The 14,130-nt window shown below is 40.0% G+C and overlaps 1 protein-coding gene across 1 annotated transcript in view; it reads left to right on the top strand.

The window, feature by feature from the left end:
• Positions 1 to 3,272: 3,272 nt before the first annotated feature.
• The window catches only part of SLC5A12 (solute carrier family 5 member 12), a 40,388-nt gene continuing 29,530 nt past the window's right edge, over positions 3,273 to 14,130 (top strand). Inside the window, exons 1-4 of the mRNA XM_036259271.1 lie at positions 3,273 to 3,625; positions 8,853 to 8,918; positions 10,151 to 10,202; positions 11,066 to 11,133. Coding sequence (XP_036115164.1) covers positions 3,287 to 3,625; positions 8,853 to 8,918; positions 10,151 to 10,202; positions 11,066 to 11,133 — 525 coding nt within the window. The 5' untranslated portion in view covers positions 3,273 to 3,286. The remainder of the gene's footprint in view (positions 3,626 to 8,852; positions 8,919 to 10,150; positions 10,203 to 11,065; positions 11,134 to 14,130) is intronic.

The following is a 14,130-nucleotide window of genomic DNA, read 5'->3' as shown; positions in this document are numbered from 1 at the left end:
CACTAATATCTCAATGCAGCTGGAAAAAAATGTGAACATGTAATATTAATTATTCTAATTCCTTTCGCTCTCCCTTACACTGGGGCATTCTCAGTGGTTTCGAGAAATGTTTCTACTACGAGCCAGATTCTTGTACCATTTTCTTGTCTTCACTCTTTAATTTATTTTTTAATACATTTTTTATTGATTTTTTTAGAGAGAGAAACATGGATTGGCTGCCTCCTGCACGCCCCCTACTGGGGATTGAACCCGCAACCTGGGCATGTGCCCTGACCCTGAATGGAACCTGGACCTCTCAGTCCATGGGACGATGCTCAAGCCACTGAGCCACACCGGCCGGGCTCCTTGTCTTCACTCTTATGTCAGGTTTCCAACACCATTCCTACAGAATAATAAAAATAAAAAGCCTGTTAGTCTGCAAGCAGAGTTCTGTTGTCTTTGCCACTTTGTCCTCAACCTACCTTTTCTATATTCACAAAAGTACCAGCCAATCAAGAGACCTGTATCTTAGGTCATGTCCTTTGCAGCTCAAAGGAGGAGCAGAAACTCTGGATTTGCAGGTTTGTGCTTTCATGATAAAATTCTTGGATATGGTCCATTTCTCATCAGTCTTCATAAGCAGAAGTGAGCATTATATAGAATTATCTTCTTCAAAATAGGAATTATTCAATATCCCTTGGAAGGCAGAAATGGTGATAAAAGGCAGTAATTCCTGTTCAGCTATAACCTGGTGTCGCCAGTTTGTTTCCTTGGGATCTGTTAGGCAGGCATGCTCATTGAGAGAATTCTGCGGGAGGACAGCTTCTCAGATTTCAGCAGCTTACTCACACCGTGAGGAGTTCTTCGAGCCGTCCTTGACAATGTCCACTGGATCAAAAAAATTCATCACGTAAAATTGTTAGAGTCGATTCACCTTTCTGAGGTACAGGTCCGATCTCGCCACTTCCTTGTTTAAAATCAAAACCACACCAAATAAGAGCCATTTACCCTACTTGTCTCCTGTTGGCTGTTAGGACAGAGCTGAGAAGACGGTGATCTAGTGACAGTGCAGTCTCAGAAGGGCCACGGCCCGTCCACGTGTACTTTCCTCCTTTCTGTCCCAAGCCGCAGTAAGCAGAGTGTGCATAGCATGGTATTAGCAACGTGCAACCATGGCATCTTTTCTTTGAATGCTCTGTCTTTCCAGGTCTTTACCTATTCCTCGTGTTGGTAGCATTTAATGTCCTCAAACTCTCCTTGTCTATGCAAGGTGCAGATCTATTCTACACTACAGAAACTATCAATGATAACAATTATGAATCTAACCTAGTTGTTAGGAGAGTGAGTGTGTGTGTGTGCATGTGCGCACGCACGTGCGTGTGTAGGTCAGGTGGTAGTGTTTATATTCTAACAGCCTTACCCCAAAGGAATAAAGTAGTGATGGTGGCATTTGAGGCACCTGCAAGAAGGTGTAGGCAATGTTGGGTTTTCTTCAGGTCAAAAAAGCATGTTTTCCTTTCTTTCCCCCCCCCATGTTAACATTTCTGATATAGGATATACCTTCCAGTTGATGTGGAAGAACTTAAACAACGGGTCACAGAAATCTTCTGGCAGAATTTTTGCATGTTAATTTGTAACTGAAAGTATATTTCAGCCATCAAAACTTTCTGTGGCCCAATTCAAATTCATGGAGCAAAGTAGGGAGTGAAGACAGTATCCATGCTAAACAAATGATCAAAGATGTATTCAGTTACCTGGATGTCAAAAGCAAAATTAGAGTTTCTTATGTTTGATAGGAAACGTTTCTGGCCTTGGGCATTATGGATACTGTTTTGTTTTCTTCTTTTGCTTTTTAAATTTTGTTGTTTGTTTATTTTCTACAATAGCTACTATTCATTGGACTCTATTGATTGGGACTTGTGCCTCTATCTTCAATGAGTTGATTATGTAGAATTGTTGACTAACGCATACAGGCATACATATAGAGATGCTTTAAAATAGGTGAGGGTACTTGCAGATTACAAAGTGAGTATCAAAGGAGGCTGCATCCTACAGGAGGTGGGTGGGGATGGAGGAGCAAGAAATGTGAGTCAGGAAAGACTTCAGGGAGCACAGGAGGCATGAACTGGACCTTGAGGCTTTGCTGAGGTGGGGTTGGAAAGACCATCGAGAAGGGACAAGCAGCATAAACAACATTGAGAAATTGCCCCCAAAGGCTTCCTGGGGCTGCTTCAGAACAATCAACAGTGTCTAACAAGAGCAGAAATATGGATCTACAATTGGATTTTCACCTTCCTTCTCTCATTTGTCCTGATCCTAATTCTGATTAAGCCTCTAGGTTCAAGTGTTGTAAATTGGTCAAAATAAAGAAGAGCTGGAGAAAAAGCTGAGGACTACAGACAACTTATTAATTTTTGATAAGTCCATTTCTTGAAGCCTAGAGTCAAGAGAGAATCAACTGCTATATTCAGGATGCTTCCCTAGGAGCACAAATGGTAGCCAATAAGGCAAATATTATTACCTTTCATTTTAAAGATCAGATCCAAGAGAGTCAGGAAGTTTGAGATACTTAGAGGTTCATAATGACTCTGTTGGATCATTATTCCCCTGTTCCTATGAATCCCAGAAAGGTTAAATGATTTGTTAGCAATATCACAGCTCACTGAAGCTTGAGCCAACTTGAGCAAAGGTCTGATTCCTTGTTCTTTGCTCCTTTCCCTCCACAGTCACTGCCTCAGGCATCGCAGGTTCACATCCTCCACCCTTCCTCACTCAGGAGACACACTCCACTGAGGGGGTTGTGTTTGCATTTTACAGATTCCATTTCACTAATTTAAAACGCTGAGGTGGTCAACTTGTATCACCTCTGTTTCCCGGTAATGTTTAACCTTAAGTTTAAAAAAAAAATCTAGGAGATAAAAAACCATGTTATCTGACGAATCCATTCCACTCCCACCCCTACCTCCCGCTTGGTTATTACTTTCAGAACACATCGGATTCCTTCTCTGTGGCATATGCTTGAGTGGAGGAACGGACAGCTCCTGGTCAGGGTCAGATTTCAAGTTCTCATCTGTTGGTACCAACACCGTTACCAGATTCTTCTCTGTAGTCAACTTTTGAGATCTCCCCTGCATACAACTTCGTGTCTGAAGATCCACAAAGGTGTCTCTAGTCATCGTTCTCTTCAAGAATCACAGCCTGCTCTCTCTGCAAAGCATCTGCTGTACTGAGCTTTGGTCTTGGAAACAATTTTTTTTTCCCCCTGAGCCCTGGTTGAAAGCAATTCTCTGGTGCCATACTCCCCAGCATGGAGGTGAAGAACTTTGCGGTCTGGGATTATGTTGTATTTGCAGCCCTCTTTATCATTTCTTCTGGAATCGGGGTGTTCTTTGCTATTAAGGAGAGAAAGAAGGCAACTTCGAGGGAGTTCCTGGTCGGGGGAAGACAAATGAGCTTCGGACCCGTGGCATTGTCTCTGACAGCCAGCTTCATGTCTGCTGTCACTGTCCTGGGGGCCCCTTCCGAGGTCTACCGCTTTGGGGCCTCCTTCATACTCTTCTTCATTGGGTATACTTTTGTTATCATCTTCACATCGGAGCTCTTTCTGCCCGTGTTCTACAGATCTGGCATCACCAGCACTTACGAGGTAAGACAACTGTTCCCTTATTATTTATCTTGGGAAGAGTTGCTATTTTCTCGCCACTTGAACAATTGTTTTGTTATTTGTGTTTTTTGTTTTTTTTTTCTCTAAAAACATACATCTTCCTGATGATAACTCATGATAATTGAAGAATACTCATTTATTTTCAGGAAAAAATATTCTTGGGAAAAGCTTAAGCTTTGGACACAGACACAACTGCTCTTTCGTCTGTGGGACAAAATAACGGAGTCAACCCCATGAGGCTATTTTAATGATTAAATGAGAACCTATACATAAACACCGAATGCACTGCTTAACTTCTAAGAGATTCTCAATGAGAAAGATAACAGTTATTATTCACATTATTATTAACATATTCTAAAAAGCATTCAGAGCATATACCATGAATATTGTCATTTTCTGGGTAAGAAAACAAAGATAGTACATATGTGTGACTTAGTCAAGGATGTATAGTGAGTGAATCCTCCCAAGAACGAACTTTGTCTGTATCTCTTTCTATCAGATAGTAGAGCTGAGCACTCTAATAGAAATTATTACTATGCTCTAGTTTTTAATGGGAAAATGATCATTTTTTTTAAAAGTTAGAAAAATTTAGTGGGAAGGAAATGCTAAATGATAGAAACATGGGGATTATTTTAATGAGAGGGAGATGAGACAATAGTGTTTTGACTTTGCAATAATTCTCAAGAAAAAAATAAAGTTAAAAATTGAATTTGCATGTCCAGTATTTAAATGTGATAAATATCAGTTTCTATGAAAAAGTTTTTTTTCCCTTTATCCAACACCATCCTTACTAAGTCACAACAGACTAACAGACCTATTTTTACTGTTTTAATTCTGTAAGCCACGTGATGTCGCGATGTCACATAGGGTGGTTAAGTAAGACTTCAGTGATAATCAGGTAGTTAGGTGGAGACCTGGAGAGAGGAAGAGATGGCATCACACAAGCGAGGAACACCCCGGGCTGATGTAGCCACAGATGCAGGGCTCCAAAAGGGGGATGTAATTGGCATGCTTGAAGATCTCAGTGCACTGGAGAAGGGGCAGCCAAGGAGAGATGCTGAAAGATGAGATCCAGGGTGGAAAGGCCCAGTGGTGTAGCGTAGCAATTCCAGTAGGTGTGATGTCAGATAGAGGGAGTAATGTGGACATTTGTGGAGCAATTTGTCACAAGGATTGGGGAGCACTCCTGGAATTTAGGAAGCAGGGGCAAGGAACCCAGATATCCTGCAGTGTGTTAAGACACATAGGCAATGAGTAATTGTAGCATGGGCGTAGTGAGTTTTGAGTGTTCTTATGCTCAAGACCTACTGTAACTATAAATTAGTAGTACTTTACTACATAATATTAACTTTTTAAAGTAACAAGTTATACACAACCTCAAAATTAGTATATTCTCCCAAATTAAAGTGGAGTAAAATCATTGTCTCAAACTTATTACAAAATTTACTGAGAAATCCATCTATTCTGTATGTGCTGTTAATACTTACTGAGCTGTAACTGGTTTAGTAAAGGGATTTAGTTACTATATTAAATCAACTGCAAATATGAAACTGAGGAAATTTGAGACTGTTTTAATTAATAAACTTATAGAAAAGGACAAACATTTACAATATCAGTGCCTCCATGGGACAAACATGGGTTGAAGAAGCTAGTTACCTCATTTTAAAATATATCTGTGGTCCAGCCGGTGTGGCTCAGTGGTTGAGCATCAACTCATGCACCAAGAGGTCGCCAGTTCGATTCCCGGTCAGGACACATGCCCAGGTTGTGGGCCCGATCCCCAGTGGGGGGCCTGCAGGAGGCGGTGGCTAATCGATGTTCTCTTTCATTAATGTTTCTCTCTCCCTCTCTCTCCCTCTTTCTCTAAAATCAATAAAAGGGAAAAAAAATTTTTTTTAAATCTGTGTATTGGAATGCCTATGGGATTACATTATATGAATTTAATTTACAAAGTTTGTTGCCCTCTACATTGTTTTAAATTTTTCATACCCTACTAATAAGAAATTAAGGTTATATGTAAAGTAATATGCGGTTATTTTGAGAATCCCTCCTGCTGTGTAAGAATCGTCAGCATGGCGTTGGGATTGAAAGCATGGACTCTAGACGTGCTGTCTGGCGTTGGATTAAAATAGTGACAATAACGTCACCTATCTCAAAGGGTGACTCACCCTGGCTGGTTTGGCTCAACGGTTGGAGCATAGGCCTGCGGACCAGAGAGTCCTGGGTTCGGTTCCCGCTAGGAAAACGTACCAAAAAAAAAAAAGAAGGGTGACTCTGAGGAGTAAATGAAGTATCATATGCAAATACTTTTTTTCACAATTACAATTGACATTCATATGCAAATACTTTTTTTTTTTTTTATCCTCACCCGAGGACATTTTTCCATTTTTTGTTCAGATAGAGTGGGGGGGGAGGGGGGAGAGGAACAGAGAGAGAGAGAAACATCGATGTGAAAGGGACACATCGAGTGGCTGCCACCCGCACAACCGACCAGGGCCGGGGACAAACTGCAACCGAGGTACGCGCCCTTAGCGGGAACCGAACCCGGGTCTCTCAGGACCACAGGCCGACGCTCTAACCGCTGAGCCAAACCGGCCAGGGCTGCAAATACTTTTGATACAGTCTGGCAAACAGTAAATGCCACATAAGAGTTTTGTATTATTATTGTTGTTGTTGTCCCCAAATTTATATTGCAACCCAGTCTATCTAGTGAAGCTTGTATTTGTTTCTTTCTTCCTTTTCCATGCCCTGTTCCTTATCCATAAATATTTGTTCTTGGATCTTTTTAAGTACAAAAGAAAGGAAGGGGTAGAGTCTATTTCCCCAACCCTTGAGTCTGGACTGGCTTTGTGATTTGTCAACAGAATGTGGCAGAAATGATGTGTGGAGCTCAGGCCTCATTAGGCTCATAGCTTCTGCCTTTGCTGTCATGACACTGCTATGTCAAGAAGGGGAGGGAGGAGTAGGAGGAAGGTGTAAAAAAACAACAACAACAGAAAAACAAACAAACAAACAAACAAACAAACAAACAAACGAGAAGCTGTTCCAGCTGGTTCAGCTTCTGGAGCATGAGTAGAAATAACAGAGTGAAGCAGAGACACCCTAGCCAACAGCCCTCACCAACTAACTACCAGACATGTTAGTGAGGACATCTGGGACCTTCTCACCTAGCGGCTCTTCCAGGTAACTTCAACCCCACAAGCACTCAGGGGAAATGAGTAGAGAAATCACTTGGCCAATCTTGAAAATTATGAGAAATAATAGACCGTTGATTTTTAAGCCCGTGAGTTTTAGGGTGGGCGTTACACAGCAATAGCTGACTGATTTAAATGCTTTGATACGCTGTGGGATTTCAAGGCTCAGATATTCCATCTGTGCTACTTAATCACCATCCTGGCCCCTGTCAAAGCAGGAGTTGTTCTCACTCTCAAGTTATATATTAGGCTTAGCTCATTGGCAATATCATACATTTTTATTGGCTTCACTTAGTTTATAATTAATCTTATCATGCTGTCTACACTTCAGTTAATGTTATTTTCTTCTTTCTCTTATCATACACTAATAAATCCAGTTTGTTATTATTTACACTTAACACTAGTTTAGAGGCTGGTGTGTGGTCTACTTGCTCTCTCATTTTTCTTGGACTTATGAAACTAAATGGCTTCTAAACTCCTTACATCTCTTCAATTCAAACTTTGTATTATAATAATGCACAGGATATTACTTCTGTACATCTTCTTTTATAGTGGTTTGTAAGTGTTACAGATTAGTTCTTTTGGTAAACTTTTTCTTTTTATTTCTCTAAATTATATTTGTGGTATCATAGCAGTTATATTTAAATTTTGTCTAGGCATATGGTATCATGATTGAATCTTATTTTAGCATAGTAAATGATGTTGCAAAAGGTTGGTTGTGAAATAGATATTTAGAGACTGATAGGATCTGAACCAATGTTATGAAGCCTTTTAGGTCATTGAAAGGGTTGGCTTTTACTCCCTGTGATATGGGTCATTACTGTGTTTGGGCAGTGGAGTGACATGTTGTGATTTGTATTACACTACTTGGATGTTGAGAAGGCTAATAGGGCGGTCTAATTAGAAAGCTGTTGCTATAATCTAGGCAAGAGGTGAGGGTATTACAGGGGCAACAGACAAGATGATGCAAGGAAATGTGTCTTGACAGTGGGATGGGCACCGGGATTATTTTATGAACTGGAGGGGGTCAGTGAGAGAAAGTGAGGAATAAAAATGGCCCCCTGTATCTGGGCTTGAACCAACATGCAAGGTGGACCTGCTATATCCCAAGACTGAAAAGAATGTGACTAGATCAGATTTGGGGCTTTGAAAACAATTCAACAAAATTATAGTAATGTTACGTGTGCAGGCTAAAAGCACGCACCCTTTCTGTTGAACGATATCCTCCTTCTGCCTGCAGTAATAGCTGTGGACACACTCACGCTGACCACTGACGGCCCTGAAGGAGTTAATCCATTCTTTCAGATGTAAAATCACGCAGTTGGAATATTCTCCCTTATTTCATGGATGAGAAACCAGAAGCTGAGATCAACCAGTGAGATAGGCACAAAGCTGAAGCCAGAATTCAAGGAGTCTTATTCCTGATGCAGGTTTTTTTTTAATGCATCTTTTTCTTCATACTGCCTTTCTAGTTTGACTTAAGATAGAAAAAGTACAAATCAGTCCATAGAAGTTTAAAACATGAAACTTCCACAATACAGAATAAAGATTTTGAGAAAAGGGGGCATGAGCAGAGTTCCACTTAGCAGAAGCGATGTGGCTTTACTGTGGCTGATAAAATGGGTGGAAGGGTCAGAATTCCGGAGCTCAGTCAGGGTGCTACAGCAGTCACCTGGGAAGGATGAAATAAAGGCCAGAAGTGAACTCTGGAGCAGTGGGAATATAAAAGGAAATGATGGCTTCAGTATATCCAGTAGGACAACCCTGAGTAGAAAGCCAGAATACCCAGAGTTTTTTTTCAAGCAACCTATTTATCTTCCCTGACGATCATGAGTTTTAATATATTTTTTTTACTTTAAACAATCCATATTTTGTCCTGTTCTGCCAAGTGGATAGCATAAATTCACATGATAAATCCAAAGCACTAAACAAGAAGGGATACCCAAAACATGAAACCTTCTTAGCAGTTCTATGTAAAACTCACTGACTCTTCGCACGTTCTTTATTCTTTCTAGTACTTACAACTACGATTCAACAAAGCAGTGCGCTACGCAGCGACAGTCATCTACATTGTGCAGACGGTAAGGGGGAAGGGGAGCCGCCGAAGAGGAACTGTGGGGTGACGAGATTCGAGTTTGTTCACTTCAGGGGGTAGTTAATTAAAAGAGAAACTTAATACTAAAAAAAACTACTTTTTTTTTCAAGGATAGCACTTTCAAGGTATGTGACGACATCAAGAATTTTCTATTGCATAAACCTCACAAACACATACAAATAATGACAAACCAGTGTATATCAGAAACCACATTTTCTTAAAATTTACTTCAACTCTTATTTAACCGGTACAAGTTGCTTTGAATATGAAGATATGAAATGATCTGTTAACTGATTAAAAAAATAATAATAATCTAGTTAACTGAGTCGAACCAGAACAACTCGTTTTGTTGGAAATCATTTGGAGACAATATTTCCAAACCAATACTCCCACTTTCCCCTTTTGAAGCCCTCCCCTCCCTTCCAGGCTTCGGGGTGCCTTTATGCAGCCTGAGCTTGCACGTGACACCCCTCTGGTGCATGTCCTACCACTCAGCGAGCACTTTCTGCTAGATTTCAGCAGCTAAAAGATCACCTTCTTCCTGTTTCATAATCAAAACTCCCACTCATACACACGGAGGACTTGAGAGAGATCAAGGAGGAAAATAGTGATCTTTGACCTGCTCATAGTTTTTGCCCTTTAAAACTCTCACATAAAGCTGTAAATGGTGAGGTTTCCTTTAGAATAGAATGGGACGGCACCCACTTCCATCAGCGTGGTGGTTGCCATTCTGGGAGTTAGAAGGTGTCCTCACTGCGTACACGACCCATGTCCTTAGACTTCTCTGCCCAGTACCTGCTCCTCACAGGCGCTCTCCATGTTCACTCTGAGGTCCCTGTTTTACAAACTGCTCAGACATATTAGTGTCACTGTGATATGTCCGGGGGGAGAGGGGGAGAGGGAGAGTGAATCAAAAAATTAACTTGAAGCCCATTTTTCTGTTCTTCAGAATTACACCAGATCTAGCTAGAAAATCTCAAAATTTGCAGCAATCTTAAAAAAAAAACCCAACCCTGACATTCCTCTGTCTAACACTTACATCCATTCTGCAAATGAGTTACGGTGGTCAACAACTTCAAGGTTGGAGTGGACGGGAATGAAAGGTTTGGTGAACAAGTTGAAGGAAATACAGCTCTAGGGGCAATAAAGACGTTTCTAGGCAGCTTTCTTTTCCACATCATTTTCTCGGTGTTCACCTAATTCTTGCTTCTCCGCCAGATTCTCTACACAGGAGTGGTGGTGTATGCTCCTGCTCTGGCGCTCAACCAAGGTGAGTGGTTTCCCTGGGGACATTCGACCCCTTGTATGCCTGCATTCTCACCTGGAGAAATATACACAGAACATCTTGGGGTCACATTCCTGTGTTTGGGGCGCTCCGGGTTAGTGTAGGAGTCACCATATAAAACTCTAATAATTGAACATCACAAGTAATGCCAACAATGAGTTATCAAATTTTGCTCACATGGTTGCAAACACACAGTTTAATTGTTGTTTGTTTTGTTTTGTTTTTTAATCACTGTAATGATGGGAGTTTTGGTATTGTATACACACAATCACTAAGTAAGGTCATCTATCACTTACGTGATTTCCCAGTGATTTCGAGAAGTAGAAAATCTGAGCACAACAATAAAAGGTGCTTGTTGTAATTATATCAAGTTGATACTTGACCCATTTTGTGAGAATAGAATCCTGGAAACAAAAAGGAAAAAAAAAAGTGAAATGCATTTTGTAATGATATCTACAATGTTGGAACTTCTCTATATTTAATTTTAATCATGCTATCCACTTGTATTCAGAAATACCAGTTCATGGTTGATGTTTACTTGGTTTCAAAGTGCTAAGACTAACTTTGTTAAACAATAAAACAAAACAAATAATTGGTGTAGATGGGAATTTCCAGAATCTTAGGAATAAAAATTTGGCTTTTACTATCACATGAAATGTATGGAGTGGGCTGAGGTATAATAATGTACTACAATAATCAGAGGTGAGAAAATTTAAGAGAAAACCCTATTTTGATTTTCATTTGTCCCCAGAGAACACTGACAAAAATATGATGACTTTTTTCTTGCAGAGTTTGCTTTTTTGCTTTTCTCAGGGAAACTTCTTTCAATATCCTTTCTCCTTTTGTAGTGACCGGGTTTGATCTCTGGGGCTCTGTGTTTGCCACAGGAATTGTTTGTACATTCTACTGTACTCTGGTACGTATCCAGCTGTGAAAAGGGATTTAGCACTATCTCCTTATACAGGATAAGGGCAAATCTCCAGCAGCAGGGCCTCTAAATATAGCAGCAATTGCTATTTCAAAATTAAATAGAATGCCGGCTTATCTGTTATAGCTTCCTGAGGAAAGTGCTGATGTTTTATTTAAAATTATTTTTGGCATCAACCATTAGTGGAATTTAAGCTCTGAGTTCATTTGAGAAAGCCATAGCTAAGAGAAGATTTAATGAATAAAGTATCTCCTTGATCAGAGGATTAGGTGACCAATTGCAAATTCTGAGGGAAAAAAAAAATGCTCATTTATAGTAAATGCTCATTTTTAGTATTATAAACCATGGGTAGAGTTTATAAATCACTGTCTAATGGTTGAGAAGTACAAAGTACATGTACACGTATTCAAGGATGGCTGGTATTTTGTGACTCTGAGCATTCCACAGCTTACTTTGGTCCCTCATTTGTGGAAAAGCTATCATTACATTTAACATTTGTCTTTACACATGTTCAGCCTTTTTTTTTGTATCCTCACCTGAGGATATTTTTCCATTTTTTGTTCAGACAGAGTGGGAGGGAGGGAGAGGAACAGAGAGAGAGAGAAAGAGAGAGAGAGACATCAATGTGAAAGGGACACATCGAGTGGCTGCCACCCGCACATCCCAACCAGGGCTGGGGACAAACTGCAACTGAGGTACATGCCCTTAGTGGGAACCCAACCCAGGTCTCTCTGGACCGCAGGCCAACGCTCTAAACGCTCTAATCACTGAGCCAAACCGGCCAGGGCCACATGTTCAGTCTTTAACCAAGGAACTTGGGTGGTATTGGCAACATATTTATATAATTGCTACAATCCGTTGAACACCTCTTATTTGCCATTCACTGCCATGAGGACCTACATTCTCCTGAGTCGCATACATCATACAGAGAGGTTGTAAGTATCCAGTTAAGAATACAACCATGGTTCCTAGATCGCTGGAGTCTCTTTCCTCCTTTATATATAGAAAAATGAAGTACTCGATGTATTGTCACATAGCAGATCTACAGGTATTTTGGCATTATGGGCATATCGCATACTCTTTTAACATATATCATGAGAATATGCCATTTTAAAATGCCCTTATCTCTCTTTTTCATACTTGCAAATCCCACCATTTGTTTACATTACAAAGTTTTATCTTAATTTGTTTCCATTCCATGCTTACTACCATACCCTTCCATTCCAGACACACGTCTTCCCCCAGGTTAAAAATAGACTCCGGCTCCTTAAGCATTTGGCCTTATCTGAGGTTAGTTGCTCTGAGGTACCTTCCCCGACAGTGATAAGCAGATAGAGTGCTAGGGATGCTAAAGGCTGACTTCTTAGCAACAGCAGTGGAAGTCAGAAATAGTGGCCTAACATCTTCAAAGCAGTGAATTAAAACAGTTGTCAACCTATAATTGTATATTTAGCAAAATGAAATTTCAGTTGTTGACTGTCAAGAACCAAGAGAATTGACCACTGATATATCTTCCCATGAGAAAATCTAGACAGAAGTAAAAAGAGCCCTGGCTGGTTTTTCTCAGTGGTTAAAGCGTCGGCCTGCGGTCCAGAGAGACTCGGGTTCGGTTCCCACTAAGGGCACGTACCTCGGTTGCAGTTTTTCCCCGGCCCTGGTTGGGTCATCTGGGTGGCAGCCACTCGATGTGTCCCTTTCACATCAATGTTTTCTCTCTCTCTCTCTTCCTCTCTCTCCCTCACACTCTGACCAAAAAATGGAAAAATGTCCTCGGATGAGGATAAAAAAAAAAAAGAGGAAGTAAAAAGATAATAAGATAGCAAACATTTAGTAAACCTAGTCAAATAATTTTTGATACTTAATGATAATAATAATTTTAGAGTTTAGTGTAGTTTATATAATATATAATTACATATTACATGTCATAATTTATAATATAAAATATAATAATAATCATTATTAGATGTAATTTGGGGATTAAGAAAAAGAATAATTTCCAAATGATCAACAATAGCCTGTAAAATCAGAAAGAGAGTAATCAGACTTAAAGATTTTTATAATACTTGAATTGACATTTCTTAAATTTAGACTCTAAATTAAATTTTTCATGGCAAAATTTCAAAGGGACTCATTTAAATAAAATGATCAAAGTAAAAAAAATGGAAGTAAGACAAAGCAAAACCTCAACTGATTCCAGCAAGAAAAAAAAAAAGGCACAGAAAGAGTAGAGCAAATAGAAACCAAAAAGTAAGATGTCAGTAACAAGTCCAGATACTAATCATCACAATAAGCTAAAATGAATTAAATGTACTACTTCCTAATTGGTTTCAGTGCTTCCCTCCACCCTGCATGCTTCTGTCAGATTAATCTTAAAACATCCATTCCTTCATGCCACATGACCTAATTCTCTCTGGTTCCCATTGTTTACAGGATAAAGCATAAGCTTCTTAGCCTAGCACTGAACATCTTTATATGAATAAATCCACTCGTTGAATCTCTCCCCACCACACCTCTGTGCCTTCTCCGCTCTCTAGCAGGTTGTGGCCTTCAATGTCTCGCCAAAGTGGTGACTTATTTATCTAACACTTTTGCTCATACATATTGCAATCTCTTTGCATTGATAATCCTGTGGTTGCACAGCCTAAGACAACCAATGGAAAGAGATTTAAAAAATAGGTGATTCCTGCCATCCAGGAGTATGCAATCTAGTGAAGTAAGCACTGGGTCTAAGACAACACAGACTGATTAAATATTTAAGTGACACTCCTGGCTCAAACCTGATCAGGTGTGTGTGTGTGTGTGTGTGTGTGCGCGCGTGCGCGCATGCACACACGCACGTGAGCCTGTGTCTTGCTATATGAAGGACTCATAGAGTCAGAGCTGTTTTAATAGTGCCTATAATCTATTTTTAAAAATATCTTTTTATTGATTTTTTTTTTAGAGAGAGAGAGAGGTAGAAACATCCATGTGAGAGAGAAACATGGA

Source organism: Molossus molossus, unplaced genomic scaffold, assembly GCF_014108415.1.
Source record: "Molossus molossus isolate mMolMol1 unplaced genomic scaffold, mMolMol1.p scaffold_m16_p_13, whole genome shotgun sequence".
NCBI lineage: Eukaryota > Metazoa > Chordata > Mammalia > Chiroptera > Molossidae > Molossus > Molossus molossus.
The sequence above is the reverse complement of the archived record's forward strand: the minus strand, read 5'-3'. Positions and strand labels throughout refer to the sequence as shown.